Source organism: Medicago truncatula, chromosome 2 (genome assembly GCF_003473485.1).
Source record: "Medicago truncatula cultivar Jemalong A17 chromosome 2, MtrunA17r5.0-ANR, whole genome shotgun sequence".
Taxonomy (NCBI): Eukaryota; Viridiplantae; Streptophyta; class Magnoliopsida; order Fabales; family Fabaceae; genus Medicago; species Medicago truncatula.
In genome coordinates, this window is record NC_053043.1 from 17,372,342 (window position 1) to 17,400,308 (window position 27,967).

Sequence of the window (27,967 nt, forward strand, 5' to 3'; positions counted from 1 at the left end):
AGGTACTTTGAGGTGCCCAATATCCGGGGTGCTCTGATGTTAAGCGCAAGTGTTGGACTTTCTGCATGATAATTGCGCTTTGTTAACTACGACCATTATGTTGTCGTTTGTTTTGTCTAGCGTGTGTGACCACTTTTTGTGGAGCATTAAATTATGATGGGACGGTTGAAAGACATCCTAACGTGTCTTGAGAAAGATCTTGACTGCTGCATCAAATCGTCATAGATTTATGATCGTTGGATTATGAGGGTGAAGCTACCATACATTTCCCCTCTTCCAAACTCTCCTTGTAGTTACATTTCCTCATATTGATTGCCTTGAAGTGTTCGTCTCACCCCATTTTGGTCGTTGCAACTTTTTTATTTGATTTCTAAGGTATAGTCTCTCCTTATCCTTGTTTTATCATGACTTTTGGTAGCGAAGAGTTTTACGTGTATTGTTTTCGTTGTTCCTCTTACAAAGAGGTAGTTTTTAATTTTTAAACGACGTTTTTTTTGCACTTAAAAAAACTGCTTCTTCGTGAAAGGAACAAGAAAAACATGTAAAACTGCAACTAAGTTTAGTTCTTCTACTAACCCACCATACTAAACTGTTAATACGGTAACACTTTTGTTTCTTGCTCCGATGATAATAATTGAAAATTTAATTTGTAGGGGTATGCATTGAAGTTAGTTAGTTGGGAAAGCAAAGGTTGCCACCGCTCAAGAGTATATGCATTCAGCTACGAATTTAAGAGCAAAGTACATTTTACTATGCCTAGAATAGGTCATTAACTTGAGTAATCTATTCAAGATCGAAGTTTTTTTTGGAATTTTCATAATCTTAATGGCCTAATTTGAGATCGTCATACAGAGTCACAAACAATTTGGTTGCTTACTCATTTTGTGCTCTTCATTATGTGATAAGAATTTGCACCATTACATTTAATGGACACATCATTGAGTACACGACGTTAAGCCACAAGCATTCGCAGAAGGATGAATATGAGAAACATGTTACAAGAGTCGAAGACCAATTTGAAATAATTATGTTCTCATTGACAAAATTAAGAACGCCTCACAAAATCAAAGACCATTTTGATTGTTTAATCAAAAGGTAAATATGACATCAAGTGTAATTTCACCAAACTTGGAGAGAGATAAATCTAATTTACCCTTTTTTAATATCTTCATCCGGATTATTTACCATGACGAAGGTGTTTGAATTAATCGGTTAATCTACTTAATAGTGACTTATATCACTTGGAAAAACAAGAATATTATAGGAAAATGAGGAGTTCATGTCCAAGCAAGACAGACCTAGCTAACAGTACCCTTATTAGGGTCAATAGTTTCCTTGATGAAGCTCATAACAACTGAGGATAACACATCTTGATGACTACTGTATGCATGATTGGCTCGTTTAATGATATGCAACTTGTGATTTGGTATGACCTTAGCAAACTCGTGTGCACTTTGAACGGGGATAATTTTGTCAGAAGAACCGTGAACCGTAAGGACCCTGCCATATATGATGTAATTTGGTATTAGCATATTTATGCATCAATGTAATTTGATAAGTTTATCAACAAAGAAATGGAGCCAAAAGTAAAAGGAGAAGAGATCAAACAGCTTTTCCCCTAACCTGCATTCTTTGTCAATCTGCAGGCACGCTTCATGCATATTTGTACCCATGCGATCCATTAAACTTTCCTTAGTAACACGGTAATCCAAACTTCCTGCAACAGTAGATGTCCTCAAATGAGCATTTAATAGACAACATAGTAATTCAATGCGTATGTACTACATAGATTGAAACAAAGAACTTATAAATTTTCATTATCTGAATTCTATAGTTCTAAACTCACGTAACTTTGCACGCATTGAACAAGATAATTCATGATTATGTCTTGCTCGAACTTTGTGCTTGTGATATTATAAGCTTGAGTAAACAATTTACCTGACTTCGTCTTCACATCAATAAAACCCTCATTCGTGATTCTTTCCAAATAATCTTTACCAAGGCGTTCTTCGATGCCTGCCTTCAGATCATAACGCCCAGAGAGGTTGACAGCAGTTTTAATGTCATGATATTTGGAAGCATACAGAAGCACTATGTCACCTCCTGCATCATGACACAGAAACAATTTTTATTAGTCCAATCAATCTAGACAAATTTACGTGAAAGCACATAAGAGATAATGGATTGGTCAGAACTCAGAAGTTACACTGAGAAGTCAACTTTTAAGAACTATAGATGAAAATATAATACTAGTTAACAAGTAACAACTATCTTGAAATGAAATATAATGATCAAGTTCATATCTAGCACAGTTTCGCAAAGGTTTCTTTATATTTCGACTTATTGACTACTAATCTCATGCTAGAAGTTTGGATAGGAAATTAGGTGTTATGCATCAGTTAATGAAAGCTATATCACTGTCTTTTTTTTCCTTTCAGAAATTACACAACTCACTTCATATTGAATAATTCAAGGTTGCAATCTTAACATCCAAAGCAGGGTTGATATGAAATTAGATTGACGAGAACAGTTTGCATCATAATTTTAGTTTGTAGGGAGTAAAGCAGCTGCTGGTAGTAACACTTTATTTTGGGTGTACCCTTGGTTAGATGGTGGAGCACTGAAAGACAGTTCGGCAGGCTGTACATACTAGCTAGGGAGAGAAAAATTAAAGTTAAGGATTGAAAATTTCAGTGATGGTTTGGAGATTACTATAACCAAAGTCAATCATTCTCGGAGGAAAGTGCTAAACGGTTATCATATTTAGTGTGCCTTCTGCAGTGGGGAAGAGCAAAGTTTGCAGCATTCGTTTTTGGCTGCCCTGCTGTGTTATTTGTGTGGAATTCAATCTTGCAGTGGCTCCGTGTTTCAACAGCTTTTGCAGCTAAAGGCCGGGAGCATTTAGAGCAATTTACAGGTTTATTGTACTATGGAAAGGTATTCAGAATGTGTTTTACTTTAATTTGTTTGCGAGTGTGTGGTCGCTTTGGAAAGCTAGGAACAAGTATCTTGTTTAGGGTGCTATTCTGCTCCTGGTCTGCTTTGGAGTTTTAGTTTAGTTTGAGTGTCATTTGTTCTCAATTCTGGTGTGTTTAAATGTATCAGACTTTGTTTGCCTCTGTTTTAGGCTTTTGCACTTAGTCAAGATTATATCAACAACATATTTTGCTTCTCCTAAAAAATATTGTGGTGTGTAATGGAAAATGATCGACGAATGATTGTATAAATTGGCACATATAATCACATATTCAAAAACATATCTAGATATACATTCTTTTTTCATATAAGCAAACAAATGAACTTACCTTTACTATGTCCAAAAATTGCAGGGATTGCACGATTTGATTCACGGAAATGTTGAACAACCGCGTGTAATTCATCCACCTCTCCCCAATAGTTACCATACTGGAACGAACCTTCGCTTTCCCTGGAAGGTAAACCCACAAGCTAAAGTTAAGAGAAAGCAAAGAATGAAGCATAGCTAACAATGAAGACAAAGTATCAGAGTTCAGAAACTTCAGCACCAGGCAAGAAATAGTGACAGAATCAAGTCACTCTTATAACGTTACCATCTAATACCAAAATAAAATTAATATAAGGAAATTGAGTTACTGAAGATAAACTAGTTGTACAACTAAACCAACAATTCTAAACTAACAACCACTATTGTAAGAGTAATTTCTTCAACATTATTTATTTATGATTAACAAGTATAACATATGCAACCAAAGAAATCGCATCAAACAGCCAGAAACACACTATTTCAATTATCATGCAATCATATGACTCATATTCATCCATCTATTGAAGGCATGTTCAGACACCTGGCACAAATTGCTACATTCAATAATTCTATTTTCTCAATTATTATCCGTATCAATGAGTCAATGTGAATGTCAACACAGGTATATGTTTTAAGCACACCAGAAGGGCGCAAGTTCAAAGTTATACACTACATGAAATCCTAATGATCCTGAGAATACATGTATCCGTCCAAACATAGATGGCATGGTCCATTTTCTATATTTCTCAGCTTTTGTAGCAAGAGAATACATGTATCTATTTGTAGTATAGTTCAATTTCACAAACATTTTGACTGCACATGGATCAATTAAAATCAATAAATGGAATCAAATAACACAAATTGCATCATCCATCTCTATACATCCAAACATAGTAAAATTGAATATTAACTCAATATTGTCGTGTTATGCATCATCATCATAAATAAACATACCCATTTCCAGAAAAGTCAAAACGGAAAGAACTAATTTGTGCCTTTTCCAATGCAGCAACAAGGTTCAACATGAGATTGGTATCCTAAAATAGAAAATTAATCAATGAAAATAATCTCGCAAAGGAATAAACTTCAGAATAATACTTAAGTCAAAATAAAAAGGAAAAAGGAACAAACTTTAGTGCAACGAAAGCCATGACATAAGATAACAATGTCGTTGGTTGCTCCACATTCATGTAATATGCCAACGAGTTTTTCGCCGTGCTTGTTGGGTATTATCACTCTCTGATGACTCTGATCAGCTACAAAAACAAATGAGAGATTATGTAAACATAGTTACAATGTATCACATGTAACATCACACAAGAATGTAAATATACCTGTCATAATTGTAGAATCCATTGACTTTGAGATAGTGTTTCTTAAGAGTGTGAGAGTGTCTATTTGACCTAAACAACGGAATATTCAGAAGCATTAGTTGACGACCAAAATCCAAAGCCAAAAACTAATCACGCTTAACATCAACAAAGAAAATCGTGAATTCGCCACTGAATTTGACGAATCAAGAAAAAGAGATTTCAAAAATCAAACTAAAACGTAAATGTAAACACAGTTAACTTTGTTCTCCAACCATGCATCTTACCGTTTCGAGATTGAACGAGTGAGTTGCAATGAACTCGGAACAGTTTTAGTTCCTCTAAAAATTTTCTTCTTAGTCCCTATAAAATTTTCAATCACTACTTTTGGTTTTTATTTTTAAGTTAATTTTTGTATTTTTTTTTTTTAATGAAATTGTGCAGAAATGTTCAAAATATTGTAAACAAAATTCTAAAAAAATTAGAAATTTTTTAACAAAATATAAATTAAATATTAATTTTTAACCTTAAAAAATATAAAAATTCATGTTTTGTTAAAAAATTCTAATTTGTTTTGGGAGAGATTCTTATAATATTATGAATTTTGGAAGAGAAGGAATCAACGGTTGCACAGTATCTTCTTGTGAAGCTGAATACATTGCAGCTTCTATGGCAGCCTGTCAAGCTTAATGGATCAACATGCTACTAGTTGAACTGAAGCTAAAGGAGAATGAAAAGATCAAAATGATGGTTGATAGCAAATCTGATATTGACCTATCCAAGCATCCAGTTGCTCATGGAAGAAGTAAACACATTGAGACACGTTTCCACTTCTTAAGGGATCAAGTAAACAAAGGGAAGCTGGAGATTATGCACTGCAAGACAGAAGATCAAGTTGTAGACTTGCTAACAAAGCCATTAAAGATTAGCAGCTTTGAGTACTTGAGGAATAGGCTAGGAATGTCAAAAACTTCTAACTAATGAATTAGGAGGTGTATTAGAATGTTAATTCAATTAGTTACAAAGTTAGTTTTCAAGTTAGTTAGTTAACTTGTGAATGAAGTAACAAATTAATTAGCTTACTTGTGGATTAAGAAACCGTTTGTTTTAGTTTGTTATGAGTTTGTTACATCCCCTTGACGTACATAGTGTGATTCATTACTATCAATAAAATTCAGTTTTAATTCCAATTCTCTCTTCTCTCTCAATTTCCTCATAAACCCTAAATTCTCATAAACCCTAAAACCAATTTCTTCTTGCAATTGTTCTATCATGGTCTAGAAAGGAAACCAAACCAAATTATTAATGGTATCTAAATTGAATTGGTACAAAAATTAGACTATTGATTCTATGGTTCTGAAGTGAAACTACTTTTACAAAAGAACTTAACTATACTTATTCTGAGAGCAACTTTCGCACATGATGTTATTATGGTCAAGTTCCTTATAAATGACGGTAACTAAAGATAATTTGCATTGGAATGAGCATGACATAATAGTGATTGTACTAAAACTTAGTGTTTGGCAACTACAGAACTAACCATTCGCTATATTACAATCTCAAACATTCTATTATTGTGTCTGGTAAATTTAGTTTTTATGCATTACTGTTGTATATTTTGTATCATTTTTAATTTATAATATTATATATTTACTATTATTTACAACTTGTTCTGGTAAAATTTATTAATTTTTTTCTACAACTTTAATAATTATTTTTTTTGCTAAAAAAATGTTTTTATGCTTTTTAATTAAAATAGGTAAATAAATATTAAGTTTGAATAAAACTAATTATAAATAAGAAAAAATATAAACATATGGGTCAAGTTTGGATTCTTTATAAACAACCACCATTAAAATAAAAATTATTTATATCCACTATAAATTGCTTAAATCCTAATGACAATTTAGTGGCACAAAAAATATTTTAGTTTATTCACTTTAGTCCACCCCATTAAAAATGTTTGAGATCATGGATGTCAATTGAAGTGTTTCTTATCGATTCAATTTAACGATTTGGTTTGATTATTGACGTTTTTTTTTTCTTCTTTGAGACGCCAAATATATAATAAAAATAAAAAATAAAAAAATTATCAAGTAGCGTTGTGGTTTGAAATTCATCCTTTAAGATGAATAAGTGGAGAATTTGGAGGTTCAAACTTCAACCTTATATATATTATGTAATGTACCTACAAACTGATATATGCTCACGGAGACGATTAAATATGTTATTAATCACCAGAAAATTTTATTTTTAGGGCCTATAAAAGTTTGTTCCCCTCTTAGTATCCAAAATCTTTTTCGTTACCAACTTTACTCTTTGATATTAAGACAACTCATGTTTAGAATATTATAAACATTTTAACTTATTTGGGTAGGTCTTATGGTATTGCCTTGGAATCATCGAGGATGCTCCTCTTAAGATCTCAAGTTTGTTTTTCTCCGATCCCAATTTTGGTAAGCTAGTTTGCCTTCTTAAAAAAATATTATAAAAATTTTTCCCACAATATTTTTAAAAAATTAAAAAGGAATGATCTAAAAAAGCTCAAACAACCAAAATAACAAAAATTTAAATATATATATATATATATATATATATATATATATATATATATATATATAAATCATTATTTACACTTGAATAGAAGGCAAGCCGGCAACAAGCTGCGCCGATAGACCTTTTTGGATCGAAAAATCAATCCTCGTAAACACAACATTCATGGACCTAGGAGACATGACATTGTTATGCATGACCTTTTGAACTCTATGTAGAAGGTCAACAGCCTATGGTGCTAGGAAACTGAAAGTGTCAAAAGCAAATGGTATAAAAGCATGTTGATTGTGAAAACACGTTTTCTCGTGTTTGGCCACCTTACTTGACGCAGCTTTAAGGACTGGCTTTCCTACGGTAAAAGGTCTGACACCTAATCCCACAAGTTGTGAAACCCCAGTCAAGTCTACACATGCATGTTTTCCTCCTACCCATCCGTACACCATAACATCCGCATGCCTGAGTGTTGATCTTCTTTCTAGCGGGTCAGTCAGAAAGTTCACAGGCGCCTCCTTCTTCACTGATACTCCTGCCCGTCTGAATATATCAAAAAGTACATCCCTAACAAAGTCGTGTCTGTACTTAAAGCCAGGAAGTTCCTTACAATGAACGACATGCTCCCCAAAAGTATCCAGGCACGCCTTACGACAAACAGGGCACACCTCATCAATAGGAAATAGTGGATTCATAAGGCGATATCTAAGGATAGTACGATACTCCACTAGTGACATATGCCGACCTAACCCATCAATTGGGATAGCTAGAAGAAAATCTTGAGCATGTGGTTCTTGCAAACATCCAAAAATTGTCTTTTGTCTGGTGGTCATGTCAAACTTAACTTCCATATGCTGAACACTTTTACTAAAAAGAGCACTCACCAAAACAAGTTGTGCTTTAGGAGGGACGGCGTCTTTGCTAGTAAAATTGCTAACATCAAAATTTAGATTTAAAAACCAAATTTTAAGCTATTTTCCTATCATAACACATATAATGTATCTGTAAAGTTTGAGAGCATCGTATTAAGACCTTAGTTTATTTTGATTCTTTAAAGAATTATAACCATTGACAAAATATACTGTAGAGATTAGAAGTGAAGATTTTGATAGAGATAAAAAATGATAATTTGAAATTTTTCAAAGATTAAAAATATTTTTAACCTCAATGGAAATACACAAGCACAAACTTCAAATTAATACATCAACACCTCTTAACTTCACTCTCTTCCATCTCATGGGACTTTTGTAGACTATCCTGCTAAGTCATCTTAATCGTAAGTCCCTCTATTTCCATACATGTCTAATAATTAAATGGTTTAATTGCACTTTTCCCCTATCTTTTGCTAATTATGCAATTTTGCACCCCCTCTTTTATTTTGAGTGATTTTGCACCCTATCTTTTTGGCCCCCTTTTGATTTTGCACTCCATCTTTGTGTTCAATTGCACTTTTGCCCCCTATATTTTTGTTAATTGTGCGATTTTTCACCCCCTCTTCTTTTTTTTTTTAGCGATTTTGCACCTTATCTTTAGCCCATTTTCCTCTCTTTTAATGATGATTTTGAACAAAACACAATTGGCAAAATATGGGATGCAAAATCGCTCAAAAATAAAGAGGAGGTGCAAAATCGCACAATTAGCAAAAGATAAAGGAAAAAGTGCAATTAAGCCTAATTAAATTAAGACTATAATAGGACATGACATAATGTGATGAACAAAATCCTACATCATGTACTTACTAAAAGTCGTGGGAAATAATGTGTCCCGTTGAACAATCGCAAGCAAAATCCTTCGGTACACTGTTTTTCTCATGCTAATTGTCCAACAATGTATGTCATAAGAATAGGTACTCAAAGAGAGTTGCGTATAAAAATTACTAAATGGTCTTTGAAAATAAATACTTCCTCGTCTTAAAATAATTGCCGTTTAAGTTTGCGTACGATTATTAAAGAAATATTAATTATTTTGATTTCAAAAGTAAAATTAATATCATTTATTAAAATATTTTTATTAATTGTAGTTAGTGGAGTAGTTAAGTTGGAAGAAATTCAATAAATAAAGATGTAATAATGGAAAAGTGATATATATTACATTGGTATTTTAAAGTGACAATTATTTAAAAAAAAAAAAAAACTAAAGAAATAATTATTTTGAAATGGAGGGAGTTTATGCCTAATAGGCTAATACACTTTCCCTGTTGCTCAAATAATAATATGTTGTACGGGCACTAGGGACTTCAACAAGTTTTGAAAATTATACTTAATTCACAACCATACAATAGTATAATCCTACCATCTTAAAATCAAAAAATAAAAATAAAAAAATAATCCTACCATCTTTCATTGATTTTACTTATACTTTTTTATGATGATCTTCTAAATTGGTGGGCTAGGCTAAATTGATCAACGACAATCATAAAAGGATGAAAGAATGGTCATATTCAAAATTTGAAAAATTGGGTCAAATCCTAGTTGGCAGTGCAAGACTCTGGTCCCAAAATAAAGACTTTTGCCACGAGTTGGAGTAGGGCCCTAATAAGAGGGACCATGATATTTGTTTGGAATTTATGGACATGTCATCAAAATCAATTTTATTGGGACTTTTTGGAATATGTCAAGGACGTGTATGAAACTGACAGCAAGATACTTAAACAGCCACTTGAAGAGCATACGAATTGAAAGTTCATACATTGCGGTTAGAACCCACCAAACCAAAGATACTGTAGACACATGACCGATGTGTTCAGCACACAATCAAATCTAAGGGCGCTAATTAAGTATGGGCCCTTGGCTTGGTACCCTCTTTTGTAGGTTAATGAACTGCATTATGACAAAATTTATTAATTTGTTTCACATTTATAGTACAAATTACATGCTAGGTTAGAATTTATGTTAAGATTTAACTTAACCTTATAAAATCGGTTTGAAAGATGATAACTGTTTCCACTTATAAACACATGATCATGTCATATCTCATTCAATATAGAAAAAGAGTCGTAGAAAAAAAACTTATTTCAAAGTTCTGAATCATGTACAAGTGTCATTTTGAATATAAAGATTATTTCCAAGTTTTGCAGGTCGGATTAATAGACTAATTGGTCAAATATAAATTACTATTAAAATTACATTTTTTTACAACACTCCCCTCAAACTAGTAAATGAATATTTATTATTTCTAGCTTGCAAGTAAGTTGATTGAATCTTTCGCTTCATAAGCCTTTCACTAACACATCTTCTAGCTTATGCCGAGAAGAAATGTATGTTGTAGTTATCAATACATTATTCAACTTCTCTTTGATGGAATGAATGTCAATCTCAATGTGTTTTATTTTATCATGCTGAAAAAGATTATGTACAATACTAATAGTCGATTTGTTGTCACAACAACTTCATATGGCCTTCGCACTTCATCTTTAAATCTCCTAGCACTTGTTTCGTCCATAATAGTTCACAAATTTCTTCTGTCATAGCTTTGAATTAAGCTTTAGCACTTCATTGAGCAACTACGTTTTTCTTTTTACTCATTTAAGCAACAAGGTTTCAACACAAATAGGTACTATAGCTTGAGGTATATCTTCTATCACTCATTGTACCTACATAATCAACATCAGTGTAAGCCTTCATAATTTAACTTCCACCTCTTTTAAACAAGACTCCTCTCCCAAGAGTGGCTTTGCGATTTTTTAGAACACGTTCTAACTGTATACGCCGAATGTGTGTGTCAAGTAAACCAACATTTCCACTAATCTCTGATACTGACCCTTGTCAACTTTGGCACTTTCCTCCTCAAGGCATATCCTGCAATTTTTCTCAATGGAAAGACTTGTAGGTTTGCATCAAAGTTTTATTATTTCATGCAAAAGATCAAATACATACTTTCTCTAAGACATATAAATGCCTTTCTTTGAGTAGGTTGCCAATTCACAAGAAATACTTAAGTTAACCAAGGTCTTTCATCTCAAACTTTATTATTAATTTCTCTTTAAGCAGTTGTCTCTTAGTCAAATCATATCATGTAACAATAATATCCTCAACATAAACAAGAAGTACAATCAATCTTCCTCCTTATGAATAAAAAACAAATAGTGATCTCTTTGGTTTTGATTATAGCCAAAGCACATCATTGCCTTTGTGAATCTTCCAAACCATGAATGAGGGGATTGCTCTAGTCCATATAAGGTCATATTTAATTGACACACCTTGTTGGCTCCATTTGCAAGACCAAAGTCGGGTAGAATATCCATCCATATATACATCCTTATCTAAGTATAAATGCAAGAACGCATTTTTAATATCACATTAATGCAATTCTCATCAAATGAAGCAACAAAAGATTGTAAGATTTGAATTAAATTCATGTTTATATCATTGGTGCAAATGTCTCCTCATGATCAATGTTATATTTTTTAGTATAACCCTTTTTCCACTAGACTTGACATGTAACAATCAAGGGTGTTATTTGATTTGTGCTTTATAGTATATACAAAAGTGCAGCTAACTGACATTTTGACTATTTTCCGCTCAACAATCTCTCAAGTACCATTTTTTCAAGCGCTTTCATTTTCTCATTCACGACTTCAACCCAATTTCTATGTATCAATGTTTCTTTAACAGATGATGAGATTCTCACAAAATCAACATCTGCAATAAAACTCTAATACTTTGTGGAAGCTATTTAGTGGAGACATATTGAGAACTATAATATCCAATATAATGAGGTACATGATATTTTATCCTTTCTCAAAACAATGAGTAAGCCAATTGGATTAGTATCATAAATATAAGAATCACCATTAGAGGAATCATTTTCAGTACATACCTCCAGCTTAGGCCATTGCAGTTGTTTCTGAAGTAGATTAAGTTTATTTCTTCTCTTAAACATTATAAATTGGTTTCATAGGTGATGTGATGTTTATCAAGCATAATGATGTGCAGATTAGGCAATGTACTAAATCGTTTACCAAGTAATAAAGTGTAAGTAGAGTATCGTATCCACAAAGATTGTCGTTTCGTCCAAACATTTCGCGTTACTTATTTTGTAAGTTGACGATATAATAAAAGATAAGGGTTGCAATTTTTATCTGTTTGCAACAGAGCAAGTTTACTTGTTTTTGGTTGCAAAAAAGTAAGCAGCGGTCAGAATTCTTCGAATCCCCTCTATTTATATTGTTGGATATTAAATAACAGACATGTCACTCTTATTTATCTTAGGTAGTACTATACAAGTGATGGGGCTGTTGGGACGTGACTAACCTAGAAGGTTGGAAACTACACCTGCTGATCACACGGTGATCCTTACATGTGGGGTCTATAAATCTCGGTTAACTAGGTCTATCTCTACTAAGTCTAGTTGCACTTATTGATCACACGGTGATCCTTACGTGTGGGGTCTTACCGTCTCTATGATAATTGAAATCATAGACTTAAATTAGCTTTCCATGATTTCCCAAGGTAATGAAGGCCAAGATTCCTGTAGGTCTGCTCATCTAGGAATCTTAGGACACTCATAACACACTCTCTATCGCACTTAGTAGTTCTACAAACGGGCAACCCTATATCATCTACCTTACCAATGATTTATAAGAGAATGGTTCTATTAGGTTTATTCCCTGGAGTCGCTTGTTTCCTTAATTACTAACTAGTTACCTCCTAAGTTCAGCAGATTTTACTCACTATTATATTAATGTCACCTCCTAAGTACTTACTATACTACTAGGGTCAATTCGCTTTCGGTATATTTCGCTAGTTACTAACTAATTAATTCCTAGACAGATAGTTATTAGTATAATGCTATAAATATCAAGATATAAGCAGCAAGATAGTAATAACAATATCATGCCCTGTCACAACATAAGTACCTAATCTATGGTTACGATCCTTTCAAATAAATAATTCCTAAATAAAACTTATAACGAACAAAAGATAAATAAAACAAAAACAACATTACATTAAATAAATATCTAACAAAAATAAACAGAGGTTCATCTTAGAACTCTAACCTAAAAAGAATTAGTTACACATGGTAACTAAAAACAAATTATTGAAGCTCCAAACTTGCCTTCCTCTTGAACTGCCACAGTTTTGAACCAGAAATTCTGAATGAGGAAGACTAGTATTTATAGTGAGAGTTTCTACCTGGGTTTGGACTAAAAGTGTGGGCTTTACCTAAAATAAAAGGAGGAAAAGATGCTTGCGCCCCGCATTTTTTGATGCACGGGGGGCATGAGAAATGCCGTAGGCGCATGTGAGTGTCACACAATTCATGCCCTAGGCGCATGTCATCAGTTCCTGGGCCAAAAAATTTCGATTTTCTATCGTTTTAGGTCTTCGTCTTCAAATAACTTGCCTCGGAACTTGGGAACGTAATTCCTCCCTCTTGTAAGTCTCTTGAATCTTCATTATTGGTCTTCTTAAATCTTCAAAATTCTTCAGAAGTTCTTGATTTGCCGATTTGCATGATTTCTTCGTGAATTAATTCAAAAACCCCCTAAAATTGCTATGTTTCGGGAAAACTAGAATTACGGACTCAAATATAGAAAACATTACAAAAGTCCTGAAATCATAGACAATTGTTCTAATACTCCTCATTTTTGTTGCTAAAACCTACTGAAAATAACTGAAAAATATGTTAAGAATAACGTAAGATGACTTGTCATCACATTCTAAACATGGCGCAATTAATAACATTTCTAATAAGTTTGTCTCCACGTGATGTAAAATTTCTACTCTTTGGCAATGTTTAAGTTGATTAAATAAGAATTATGTAACCAAAGGGGGTTGCATTTGGCAATGTTTAAGTTGATGCAAATAAAGATAAAAAATGATTAGGTCATACTTGATTCCCCTCTTTTTCATTACTTTTTACTAACTAGGTTTCTTTCCTACAATATTCTTTAAATAAAATAAAGTTTTCATGACATTTGATCACAATAGCTAGTTCCATAGTGGACCTGACATATTTTCATAAAAAGTGACATCCCTTAAGACAATTGTTTATTCACTTTTATTGATTCTTAACATATAAATTGAGTAATATCTTATTCATTATGATAATAAGTATTATGTTGCAAATAAGTTCAAAAACTAGGTTGATAGGAGCATGCAGTTAACAGACAATTGGATTTTGTCAGCGGTTCAATGGTAGTTGATGAAGTCAAGTAGACATTAATTATGTTGAGAAATATTTATGCATTATCATTATAACGCATCAAACATATATCCTTTTATGTATGTAACAAAAAAATAATATATCCTTCTCAATGACAACTAGGTTATGATAATAAATTCTATGATCAAAATAAAATATGCATGAACAACATGTGGTTGGTGCAAGTGTGAGTAGTATAATAGACTTAAAAATAGTAAAATTCTAAGTAAGATTTTACCGATATGAACTCTATAGCTAGCTTGTGCCTATATGAAGAAAATTTAATTGAGATGGAAGAGTCTATTATATATGTGAACAAAATATTTAATAATCGAACCAGAAACAAATTTACAAAATGTACTCTGAGCATGGTTCAACTACTTCGAAGTTTGAACCATTCGAATTAAAGAAACAAGGATCAAATCTCTCAAATACTTAAACCGTAAACGGTACTGGTTCAATGTTCAATTGGTTGAATTATATCCTTAGGTTTTTAAAACATTGTTATGCACAGATTAAATTTTCCAACTTCAATTAACTATCCTTGAATTGTCTTGGATGCTTCATTATAATATGATGAAAATTAAGATTTTTTTTTAGAAGCCCTAAAGGATAATATTAACTCCGAATATCAAGCTAAAGCATAAGGTGTGCCTATCCAAGAATCATAACAAAGTGTGTCATTACAAGAAAAAATAAAAGGTGAATAGGGAATTTTACTCGTAAAGGTCCTTCATCCAGTCAATAATAGTTCCAAAAGGAAGAGCTTTCACTATTCTCAAACAACGTCCCATTCCATTCTCAAACCACCTACCCTCAATCTCACCTACATTGAAGAGGAAAGCAAATAAACCGGAAGAGACGACAAGATGACCCCCAATGAAAGATTTTTGCTCTTTCAACCAGATAATCTTTTACGAGTGTTGTCTAGGAAAGGGTACCATAAGGACAAGCGATTGGAGTTTCCACCAATAGGAAGACCCGTATAAATAAACGGTAGCTGACCAACTTTACAATTCAACACCACATAAGCTTCTAACAATCATGACTCCTCCATATTCACACCTATCGATAAACTCTTGTGAAAATTTACCTTCAAACAATAAATGATCTGAAACATAATCAAATTCGCCTTTATAGCTCTAGTATTAACCCCAATTTTCTCGGCCAAAAGGAGTGTATCATCCACAAATTGTAGGTGGGAAATCCAGAAAATGGAATCCACCCGCACATTATATCTAGAAAGGATACCCGCATGAATAGTTGCATTTAACATGATGTTGAACCCTTCTGCTGCAATAAGGAACAAGAACAGTGATAGCGGATCGTCCTGACGCAAACCCCTTCCTAAATGAAACTCATCAGTTGAACTCCTATTAACAAAAACTGAGGTTGTGGTTGATCTTAAGCACTCCATGATCCACTTACACCACTTAATCGAAAAACCCATTTTAAACTTAACAGCTTCCAGGTACTCTCATTCGATGGAGTCGTAAGCTTTTTAAAAATCAACCTTAAACATATTAACCTACTTTTTATTTTTCCTTGCATCTTCTACCACCTCATTTGCAATTGTAATACCATCTAAAATTTGTCTGTCATTTTCAAAGGTTGACTAGACTTCTGAAATTACACTGTTAAATTGTATGTAATCTGTTAGCCATAACCTTTGTCAAAACCTTATACAAACACCCAACAAGAGATATGGGGCGAAAATCTGACAAAATTTGCAGACTAAACACCATGAGAATCAAAGCTTAAAATTTCAATTTGAGCCTCGAACCAATTTACTATGAGTATAAAATTCATTCAAAACCGCATAAATTACCTTTGAGAATTTCCCAAAAATCTTTAATGAACCCAAAGTTGATGCCATTTAAAATACATTCTTTTGATAAACAAAAGTTTAGGTGAACTGAGTTTAAGAACTGATTAAAGTTAGGTCAAATTTAAGTTTCAAAAGGAGCTGATATAGTTATCGACATTTGTATTATCCATCAACGAAAAAATTCTTACTTTAGCAACGGTAGTTTAATTCAGGTATTTGTAGAATATGAGTCAACTTGTTACTTTAACCATCTTAAAATAATTAATATGAACATCTAGTGATGGATCCATAAATTTTAATAAGTGGGGTCAAAGTTATATCATAAAAATTTATATAAAACTATATAAACGTGTATGCGTGCAAAAATTGTATAGGTTATGTTTATAATTGCTCTAAAATGTTGATTTTTGTAAGATATTTTTCTATTTCTAGCAGAGTATAAAAAATATAACCTTAATTAATTTTTTTTCAACCACCAACGTCAATCACATAGCATTTTTCAACAAATATAAGAATAATTTAGAATATAATAGTAGTTTTATGACCTTGCTAACGACATGCTCTAAGAAAATTGGTTAAAGATTTCATAAAAGAATTTTTTTTCCTTAAAAATAAGCGTTATTTTTGTCGATATAATAATTACAACATCTTTTTATAAAAAAAAGTTACTTCTTTTGATTTCTTATCTAGTGCTCTTAGAACACTCATTAAGATCCTTCTTAGTTTTGTAATTTATTATAATGTTATGAATGAACCATGTGAAAGACAATAATATTATATAAGTGGAGTCGAACCGAATAAATCCCAAATTTTAGATTAAAAATACAATAAACAAGTGGAGGCAAGTGGGGTCAGTTGACAGTGATGGAGCCAGAAAAAAATAGTTTGGGTGGGCCGCTAAAATAAACTATAAACAATAATATGTAAACATAAAATTTAAGTAGTAATAATCATTAAGCATGAAGTTGAAATTGCAAAGTTTGAATAAAAATCCTGGATGGATGTTTTAAAAAGATAAATTACATAGTTTAATAATGCTATAAATTATGATGATTTTTTTTTTTTATAATACAACTCTTAATTGGGAGAATTTTCAGTTGACAAGACAATATAAAAGAGATTTGAAACCCCCAAAAATTAGAAGGTTTGTAAACCTCAGCTAACTAACCAGCCAAATATAAGCATAAAAAGATCACATATGTCAATTTTAGAACCGCCGAAAACCTAAACAGTTGAAAAATTGTTTAAATCTCGCAAAATAGTCCTATGACTTTTAATTTTTTTAATTTTTCAGATGAACCACTAAACCAATTGGTGGACGTTTGAATCGACCGAACACTTAAATTGTAGCAAAATTTTTTAAAATCTCCCAAATTAGACCTACGCTAGTTGATTTTTTTATTTTTAAGGGCTCCCATTGCCCCATATTGGATAGGAAAGCAAGCAAAATAATAAACAACACATCTTATTTTAATGAACTAAAATCATAGTTTTGTATATTTTTAGGAACGATAAAATATTTTTAAAATTATGCAATAAACAGTATGTGGAATGGAAAGAACACCGTGCCTTCCTTCCACTCTTTGACTAATTTTCAAACCATTCAAGCACTGACTTTTGACTCACTACTTTTCCAACCTCTCTCTCTCTCTTAATTTGGCTGCTTCCTTCACTACTTTTCTTTCTTCTTTTTCACTTTACATAAATTCCATGTTTCATTAAACCAACCCTTCCTTTTAGTCCTCTCTCACTCATAATATTGTTCATATATACATCACATATTCATTGTTTGTCACTACTTTTCAATCTCTATCATCTCAAGAACACAAGACATTTTTACATGTTCCCTCAACTTCCTTATTCAGGTGGGGCTACTTATATTTTTCTCATGTCAACTTTTTTATTTTTCTTCTTATAGTGGGATCACCCACTTCACTACTTTTCAAATCCATTCTATTCACACAATATTACCAAGTACCTTGAATTTTTCAATACCAAAATTATTTATGCGCTTGCAATATATATACTAGTCATAACTACTTTGTCTCTTAATTTTCAAATGCTTTCCATAGATTGTTTTTGTCAAAGAGTTCTTGCAAGCATATATAGCAATAAATCAAATCAAATGAAAGATGGAATTCACATATGCATACACTTACTATGCTCTTATAATGCAAAATCAATATTAGCATAAAGTTGCACGTATATTTTTTTTGGTGGTGGTCGAGGTTGAACCCCGAACCTTGCATATATTATGGAAGGTGTCTTTTCCCTTCCTGTAGCCGTCAGAACGGAATTTATCCATTCTCTAATGCAATCTCTCGGATGCTCTTACATTTGTCTTTGGGCATATGATATCATGTTATCAAAGTATATTTATTTATATTCATACACCTACCTACCTACATTATTATATTCCAAAGTATAATATTTGAACCATAATAGTTGTTGATTGTGCTTATACAACTTGGTTTTTTTTTGTTTTTGGAATAGTCGTTTGTCCTTCTTGGATGGTTTCTACAATGTGATAAATGACCAATTACCAAGTTCTTCTTTGGGGAGTGTAGCACAACAGCTTTTTAATCAGTACAGAATTTTATCATTTGATGTCAATGATGAGTAAGTATATTTATTTAATTATTTGCTTAAAAAAAAAATATTTTATAAAGTTTATTATATTGTAATTATATTGGTATGCTTCCTTGCATGTTATCACAAATTCTTCTTTTTTTTCCCCGGTCTCGTGAGAGATCACCTTGTTGCAAGATTCACTCTTCAACCTTATGGTTCTCGGTTCGAGACTTAGCATCAGAGATTATTATGTTTTCTATTTATCTTAAGAAATGTCTTTTTCCTAAGGATACGTGACAAAATTTCACACATTTGTTTAGCCGTGTTCCTGGACTAGCTTTTAGGAATCAACGTCCCTACTTAGAGCTACAACAATTGGAACTTCTTACACTGTCATCAACAGAAATACAGACACAATTCTACCAGGTTAATACTTGTTGTCCTAATAGAAGAAAATTATTTACCACAAAGTATATATTATGGTTATTTTGCTAAGGTAGCATGTTTTTGTTTTTACAGGAAGCAAGGATTAAGGTTTGTTTGTTGTCCAAGAAACTGAAAATTCTCTATATATATTTGTATTTCATAGCTTATGATGAACCAAAATCCTACAATACTATATGTATTTTCCTTTTTTTTCTTTTCAGACTGTTGTTTTCATGGGGTGCAACAAAGGAGAAATTGAGCTTGGGTTCTTAAATATGTCTCAAGTAAGCAAATATATAATGTATATTATCACATATAATGTAAAAGTTGTCGGTAAATATTCTTTCGTTAAAAATTAGGGAAAAGGAGTCCCGTAAGTACAGTTCAAATGGTAAAAGATTGGATGGGATATGCGAATTCAAACCCGTAATTTCTTGCTTCTAATAGTCTTTTTACAACTCCAAGGGAATTTGAACTTTATTCTCTGAGGTTACAAAGTCAGACTCTTACAATTCGACTAAAGTAAAACTTTGACTAAACGCGTTTTTTTTTTGCGGTGCAGGCGGATATTCAAACAGCACTTAGCAGTTTATTTCCCGAAGATTTTTCAAGACAGACACAACAAATTAATCATAATCCACCTTCATCATCTTCATCTTCAATGAGATCATTATCAACAGCAGGTAGTCCTGAATACTCATCTCTCATATTCAACATTCCACCTGGAACTTCTCCACCTCAATTTTCACCTGATCTTACCCAACTTGGAGGAGTAAATATTCCACCAATGAGACCTGTTTCAAACACACTACTACCTCTTCAACTTCAACAATTACCTCAAATCACACCAACACAATTATACCCTACAACACAAATTGAGAATGATGTAATAATGAGAGCAATCCAAAATGTTCTATCTACACCCCCTTCTCATCAACATCAACCTCAGCAAAATTATGTGGCACATCCAGAAGCTAGTGCATTTGGAAGGTATAGACATGATAAAAGTCCTAATATAGGGTCAAATTTTAGAAGACAAAGTTTGATGAAGAGATCATTTGCATTCTTTAGAAGCTTGAATTTGATGAGAATGAGAGATCGAAATCAAGCTGCACGACCCTCGAGTAATCAACTTCATCATATGATATCAGAGCGACGAAGACGAGAGAAGCTTAATGAGAATTTTCAAGCACTTAGAGCATTACTTCCTCAAGGAACAAAGGTACGTACTAAATTGTTAATCTCATCATGTTGTTTTATAATCAATGCATTATTATGTGTATAAGGAACAATGTTTTGAAAAATGAGCAATGATCACTAGCCGTCAAGATTTTTAATGTCTATTTAAATGCAATCGCATAAATCCGAATTTTTCTTGCAAACGATTATATATAATAACGAACATAATGTTGATCCGAGTGGAACTAAACTCAGATCCCTTAAACAAGATCTCATGTTCGAGTGTTGTAAATAAAATAAACGTGATTGAGAAGAGGAACCACCTATTTTGTTGACTAGAGATTAATTATTAACAAAGTCGATAGTTCTCACAACAACATCGTTACCAAAAACAAACAAAAATTACGCTCAACCGACAAATCAATGTTAGTAGTAGTTTTTTTGTATGTTAATAATTTCAAATCAATGTCTAAATATTGAACATTTTAAATTTGATCAGAAAGACAAAGCTTCCATACTGATAACAGCAAAGGAGACATTGAGATCTTTGATGGCTGAAATTGACAAACTAAGCAAAAGAAATCAAGAGTTGATGTCACAACAATTACCAGCAGCAAATAAAGAATCTACAAAGACTAAAGAAATTGTCAAATTCTCATCATACGAAAGATTAAACGTTCGAGTTTTGCATGTAACGGGGTCGAGTTCATCAGAAGATGAATCAATGGTAGTGGACTTGCAAGTGAACATGATGGGACAAATTTCTCAAGTTGATGTATTGATTCGATTATTGGAATTCTTAAATCAAGATCAACATGTTAACTTGGTTTCAATGGATGCAACAAATACAAATCATGCACCAGGGAATGATTTACTTCATCAAATAACCTTCAGGCTAAGGATTACTCAGGTATGTTATATCCATGCATAAATAAATAACATACAATTAATTTGTGAAATAATTAAGGGACAGATTCAATAACATTTGATATTATTTAGAGTTTTATATGTTTTTTATACACTTACAATCTTCAACAAAATATAAAGATTTATATTATGATTAAAATCAAACAATTTTAATAGTCCCAGAGTTATAAGTGTAAAAAGTATTTACACTGCCTTCATGTATAAATTAAATTTTTATATTTATGGCTTTTCAATGTAACAATTTTAAAATTTTAGAGATACATTTATTTAATTTTTTCCCGTTTATAATTTTTATAGTTTTTTTGGTAAGCAAAATGCTAGGATGATTATACGTTTCTAAATCAGTTCCATCTTAAAAAATCGTTCAAAACTCTAACAACGATAATGATGTCACTCACAATAAGTTTGTGATACTCATGGTGACTCAAAACTAAACGAATACATATATTTTTCGTATTTGAGTAAAAAAGATTATTTTTTTTCAAATCAACGTCGATCATACCATTATTATAAGATCAACCATGACTCTAAATTTTTAGTTAAAGATAATTATGTCGGTCATCGACCGTCAAAATTTAAGCAACTGTTGGTTTAGTATTTACCCACGATAGACCATATAAAATACTTTCCCACCCTAACAATTACCTTATTTACATAAGTAGGTAATATTATCAAATTTTTCAAAAATGGTGGCTGCTTGATAAGTCTATAGTTCGATCTGCACTATGATAATATAATTGATAACTCAGATAATTAGGTTTTGAAAATAGTGGCGGCTACTTAAACTTTATCACAGAATCCTAGAACCCCATTATTATGTTGATGAAAATTAATTTTTTTAGTATACAACTTCAAATATTAGGTCGATTGGTGTGCTGAATTTGTCACCTTCCAAAGATTACACAAGTCATATATTCAATTCAAAAAGTGAATTCTATTTTGGCAGCCACCGAAAACAAGTCAGCATAGATAAATTATGACCATAAATTCTATTATAAAAACTTGTGGCAGAGCTTGTTGAGTTAGTTTATAATTGAGACAAATGAATAAACGTCACATTCTTTTTTTTTTTACTCCTGGATAACGTCACATTTTTTTTTAGTCTGTCAAATGTCAATTTGGTTATAGAAATCAATATTCAGCACCACCAAGCGACCTACTATATAACAAATAATATATATATATATATATATATATATATATATATATATATATATATATATATTGATTTCTAGAAATACTTATTTTACAACAAATATATATATATTCTGTCAAAAAAACAAATATATAAATATTTTTATAATTAATTTTTATATTTAATTTATATTAATTTTTGTAGAGGATTTAATTTATATTCATTGTGAGTGTATGAATATTTTTTTTTATGAGGGACGTGTATGAGAATATTTTAAACATGTAGGGATATTTTTTATTTTTTTTGAAGGAATGTAAGGATGTCTCACTGCAATGTTGGTTTATAAAATTTATTTATTTTAACTATTTCTTACAAATATCTATCTACTAGTGAAATGTGCTTAAATAATGTAAATAATTTTTATACCTAAACCAATTGAATTCTTTCGAAAATGTTATATGATTGAGAATTTGAGATATATATTGCAAGAATAGTGAGCCATTTCATTTGTCATCATTAATCAACGTCACATTTTACTTTTGAAAACTACACTATAATACATACCACAAAATCTTCATTAGGTGAGGAAAAAAAATGGAAACTAATTTTATGGAAGAATATTAATCACTTTTGGTGGTTTTGTGCAGATAAGTGAATGGGACGAGGAAGCCTTCCAGGAAGCAGTGAGAAGAGTGGTTGCTGACTTGATACAGTCCCAAGTGGACCAAAATAAATGACTCACATGATCACTTTGTTTATTATCTTTAATTAATTAATTATTCTATGGTGGTAGCAAATCATTGATGTATCTGTAAGCCAATTATTCTTTTAAAAAAAATGTGTAAGCCAATTATTAAATTAGATTTTTATATTAATGAAATTAGCTTCACTACCCCCACCAGATTCTATATTTAAGCTTGTTTCATAAAATTTGATTTTTTTTTCAAGTAATCTTGTGGCTGAAACTCGCATATTTTAATTGGGTAGAAATGGTATGTTCAGAGTTCGAACTCTGGCCCTGCATATATTATACATTGTCCTAGTAACCGAGTTAAGTTCATTGACAAAAAATTTGATTTATTAAAGGGCATGATTGTATATTTTTTGTAAGTTAGTCTATAATATTTTTTATCTGTGTCTTCGTTTCAGATTTTTTTTTTTTTCTCGACAGAACCAACACACGTTTCAGATTTATTATTATATGTATTTTTTTTTTTAAGAAGTTAAACTAACCCCCTCAAATTGGTACCATAGAGAATTGAACCTAATGAAACTTTGAGGAGGAGCACACTACAGATTTCAGATCAATACTACTAGGACAACCCAAATAGATTGATTTGTTATTATATGTATAATAATAACAAAAGATTATTATACTACTTCAAGGTGGATGCTGGATTGAATGATGCTGACCTAGTAGGAAATACCAACCATCTATTACTTTTTTCACTTTATAACTTTCTCACGCGTTTTACTTTTTTCAAAAATAAACTTTTGTTCGGATTATAGAATTTGAACAGTGATTTGTCTTCTATAATTCGAATTAGATAAAAACTGAAGGAAGACAAAGAATTATGCTTGTGTTTGTACAGAGCACGCAAACATACGCTTTGGAAAACATAACTTGAAGCCTCTTATAATATACTTCATATTATATAATACGAAATGTGTCAAACCCCTTGAAAAACTACGTTAGAGGCAAATTGTAGTGTACACATACGTATATTTCATATTATATAATCTGAAAATTTAATAATGAGTTCGGATTATTTAATTCGAACTGTCTCAACATAGAGACAAAATCAATGTTTTTTGGCTGATACATATATTTTTATAAAATGGCAAATCAGATTGATATAAACATGCATTCAATCAAATTATAAGAAAATACTTTAATGGAAAAAACATGAAATAACACAAATTAAACATAAGTTGTACAAATTAAACACAAATTATCCATAAGTTACAACGAAATATTCAAACACAAGATTAAAAACATCATTTGTTCAATTGTTACAACAACAACATAAAACTACTCGGTAGTCCCTAGCATCCCTAACACGCCTACGACAATAAATCCGCCCTCCATGAACCTCTTAAAGAATTGCTTTCAAACTCTCCCATTCAGCACTCCCCCTCTCCACCGCACCACTGCCCAAAACGGATAAGACATGGTCTTCTACACGCCCTAACCTTTCGGTAATGTCTAGTCATTGATGATCTCCCTCCTGCGCATCAGTAATCTCATAAAGGACCTCCTCGCAGGTGGCCTCAGGATATGAACACTCGATAGAGTAGTTCAGATGTGTGGATGTGAAATGAAATAAAAAATCTTATGTAGCCAAGTGGCGCCTCAATACTAGTCGCAACAAGCAGGTCCAAGTCATGATCTCCCTTAAGATCGTTTGGGGACTTGCACTCTCAAGCGGATGCATGGGGATGGTTTGGACATAACCAAACTGATGCAACACCCGCTCCGACAGATATCGCACCCTACAAAGTCAGTATCCGAGCCATCTAGAGTAAAGTTTAATTGGCTCAAATGGACATATCTGAAAGTATTCACGGTACAGGTTCAAGTGAACACCCCCAATATCCAGATGATCCAGATGCGCTCTTGTAGGATCTGGTGTAGAATGACCCTTCAACGGTACAAATATCATAGCACGCGGATCTCGATCGTCCAAGAATCCACCTCAATAATCCTAGACTCCATTAAAATGTTGAAATATCCAAGCCTACAAAGCAACAACATTTAAGTATGAGTATAAAAAAAAACATGAGCATACAGGTGAATAAACAAGCAATCCATCATTATTTATTCTTGTAACAAAGTTAAGTATCCATCAAGGTGTCTAGTCTTATGATGGAATCTATTTTTAAGCTCCTTGTACAAGTGAGCAAGGACAGTTTTCCCCCATGCATAATCGGATACAAGATCCAAAGATCTATAAAGTACTTTTGGTATGTCACGTCCACATAATTTGCGCTCCTGTTAGTGAAAAGTGTGATACCCACCAAGTAGAGCAGATAGATGCTGACAACCTAGTCTCACTTCACCTGCATCTCTGCAATATCACCATCGTCATCAGCTTTAGGTGCCTCTTGAAATTCTCCCTCAACCAACCAAAATGTGTATGAGCATTATTCGTGTTTCGCACATGGTTCTCAGCTTCAACCACATCATCCCCAACAGCTCCAACATCAAATCAACAACATCAGGCATGTAGAGCATGTCATTAGGGTCCACGTGTGTGCCCTCGATTGGGAGATGCAGCAGACATGACACGTCATCAAGTGTCACTGTCATCTCCCCCATCAGAAGATGGAAGCTAAACATCTCCTTATGCCATCTCTCAACAAAAGCATAAAGTAGGCCGCGATCAAGAATACCATAGTTGACATCTTGTAGCCACTAAAGATCGGTAGCTGTTAGGGAATCTCTGAACCATGTCTCTTGCATTCGAGCCTTATTGCGATCATCATGTATAGCCATCAACTTTTCATGTTGCTTATGAAATTTAAATTGTGACACTAGTGTAAAAAATTAAAAACAAAAAATTAATATCAGTATACATTAATTAAAAAAAAAACATAGCATTTGTTTGCATTAAAAACATAACACAAAAAATTAAAGTTTTTGAATCTTACTACTCCATCATATATTCTCATGACCACATGAGCAAGATACATGTGATGGTCGGATTGGAGGAACAAAGATGAGTATTAAAATTCCGGAATCGTAGAGGGCATATGTCGTATACGATATCAGGATATCATAAATGACGAACTACAATGTCAAAACATCGTAACAGCACGAATAACAGTAATAAATAACTTAATGTAAAGTGCATGAAGGAAATAACACAAATTATTTGTTGACCCAGTTCGGTGCAACCTCACCTACATCTGGGGGTTACCAAGTCAGGAATGAAATTCACTATGATAGTATCAATTCAAAGTACTATGTAAACCACCCCCGATTCACACGTGAACAACCCAGTTCACTGCCTTCTCACCTAATCACTACTCGTATAATTTCTACCTAAGACTCTCACTGGTCCTAGATATGAGAGATCCCCCTCCCACTTCCTCTTAGTCACTGAACCGGTGATCGTCCTTAAAGTAATGTAAATGGAGACACTCTTCTAAAAAAAAGAATCAACTCTTGCTTACAAGATTTAAGTGATTCAGAGTTTACAACTCAATTACAGTCCAACTCAATGCATCAGCATGATACAATAGTGGCTCACATCAAGGACTCAAAAACCCTAATTATATTCTTTTGTAAATCAATGGTTTTGATCCAATACAACTCGACTACATCAAACCAACTCTGTGATTTTGATATTCAATAGCAGCAACCAGAGAGGTATACTATAAAGCACAAAGCTTACAAAGACACGAAACCCTAAAAGACTATTTCTTTGATATGACGACTTCGGTAATTCACAAGGGTTTGAGTCTTCCTTTATATAACCATTCAGCAGCGTGGGCATTTTCATCACATGCTAAAGAATCAGCAGACCAAATCATATATTCAGTCTTCACAATTTTCTAGAAGCAAATATATTATTTCCTTAAATGTCGCAACAATATTCTTAAGGACTAAGCTAAGTATAAACCGTCTTTCCTTACTTCTAGAAACACGCTTCTTAAGCAGCAATCCACATGAATCAAATCTTTAGAGAATATTCAGGAATCTTCACGTTTAAAAAGAATCTCCAAGTAAGCGGATCAAGGCACGCTATGATGTAGTACCAACATGTTTAAGACATCTTGTCTAACATCTTCCTAGAACTATTGTTTTAAAAAAATGTAGCCAACACATGTCTAAAAACCCAACAAGTATGAAAGCAATGTTTCCATGGAGAAACAACATTGATGATGAAAAAATGAGAACAAGTTACAACAACAATGGGAAGAGAAATTGAAAATGTTTGTATGCAGTTTATAACCAGAGTGAAAGGAATGAGAAGAGGCTTGTTAGCGTTTCTCTTTTTCATTTGATGGAAAATTTGAACGTAAACATCAACTGCAACTTCAAATAACAACGAACCAGATTCTGCACGAACTAGAAAGTAAACTTGCAAAATTGGAAACGTTGGTATTAAACTGAAGCATCACGAGGACCATACTTGAAATTTATCCGCCTTAATGTAAACAAACTTCCCATAACTCAAGAGGCCCTTCTCCTAGTTATGGAGGTTGCAGAACAACATGAATCACAAATTTATCAGACAAATGTTTATCTCAGGCAGTAAAATGGAGGAGAAGAAAACAATTTTTTTGAAGGTATACATGTATTTTCTTTTTATGTATCTTGTGTTACTGATTGCAAGAATATATAGCTATGACCATTTTTTCTGAAGAGAAAATTAAGGACAACGCGTTACTTGATTAGTTCGTGGCAGTTCCTACTTTTAAGCATGAAAGACATGTGCATAATATATTATAAACATTAATAAATGCCACATAACTCTTTGACCAAGCAAGCAAGTTAATCCTTGAGTTTAATAGTTTCACATGGTCAAGTCACTTAACACAAAAATATTTGTGAAATAAAAATTGTCACAAAAATTACAACAAACGTTTCTAATGGGAGGAAAGGTTAGTGT

At 32.5% G+C, this 27,967-nt stretch overlaps 2 protein-coding genes across 3 annotated transcripts; one reads left to right on the top strand and one right to left on the bottom strand.

Moving 5' to 3' along the window:
• Window positions 1–1,114: 1,114 nt before the first annotated feature.
• LOC11445447 (uncharacterized) lies at window positions 1,115–4,678 on the bottom strand. Its single transcript, XM_003595150.4, has 7 exons — window positions 4,618–4,678; window positions 4,415–4,539; window positions 4,238–4,320; window positions 3,306–3,427; window positions 1,939–2,103; window positions 1,624–1,717; window positions 1,115–1,500 (listed from the first exon to the last, which is right to left on the bottom strand). Exons 1-7 carry the CDS (start codon window positions 4,637–4,639, stop codon window positions 1,299–1,301), a joined length of 813 nt encoding a protein of 270 aa, XP_003595198.3. The 5' UTR covers window positions 4,640–4,678; the 3' UTR covers window positions 1,115–1,298.
• Window positions 4,679–18,027: 13,349 nt separating this feature from the next.
• On the top strand, window positions 18,028–23,247 carry LOC11445448 (putative transcription factor bHLH041). 2 transcript variants are annotated; one of them, XM_024775725.2, is made up of 9 exons: window positions 18,028–18,481; window positions 18,605–18,730; window positions 19,003–19,108; window positions 19,202–19,216; window positions 19,330–19,392; window positions 19,671–20,098; window positions 20,180–20,330; window positions 20,787–21,197; window positions 22,997–23,247. In XM_024775725.2, exons 1-9 carry the CDS (start codon window positions 18,366–18,368, stop codon window positions 23,084–23,086), a joined length of 1,506 nt encoding a protein of 501 aa, XP_024631493.1. In that variant the 5' UTR covers window positions 18,028–18,365; the 3' UTR covers window positions 23,087–23,247. The 2 variants fall into 2 exon arrangements, with proteins under 2 accessions (XP_024631493.1, XP_024631492.1); XM_024775724.2 differs by having other exon boundaries at window positions 18,032–18,481; window positions 19,671–20,330.
• The last annotated feature ends 4,720 nt before the right edge of the window (window positions 23,248–27,967 follow it).

Coding starts and splice junctions, on each gene's coding strand:
- LOC11445448 (XM_024775724.2), top strand. CDS start 18,366: ATGGAAGGTGTCTTTTCCCTTCCTGTAGCCGTCAGAACGGAATTTATC. Junction 18,731..19,002: donor TCATTTGATGTCAATGATGA/GTAAGTATATTT, acceptor ACATTTGTTTAG/CCGTGTTCCTGGACTAGCTT. Junction 19,393..19,670: donor GGTTCTTAAATATGTCTCAA/GTAAGCAAATAT, acceptor TTTGCGGTGCAG/GCGGATATTCAAACAGCACT.
- LOC11445447 (XM_003595150.4), bottom strand. CDS start 4,639: ATGGATTCTACAATTATGACAG. Junction 4,540..4,617: donor GGATTCTACAATTATGACAG/GTATATTTACAT, acceptor TTGTTTTTGTAG/CTGATCAGAGTCATCAGAGA. Junction 1,718..1,938: donor TGATGTGAAGACGAAGTCAG/GTAAATTGTTTA, acceptor CTACTGTTGCAG/GAAGTTTGGATTACCGTGTT.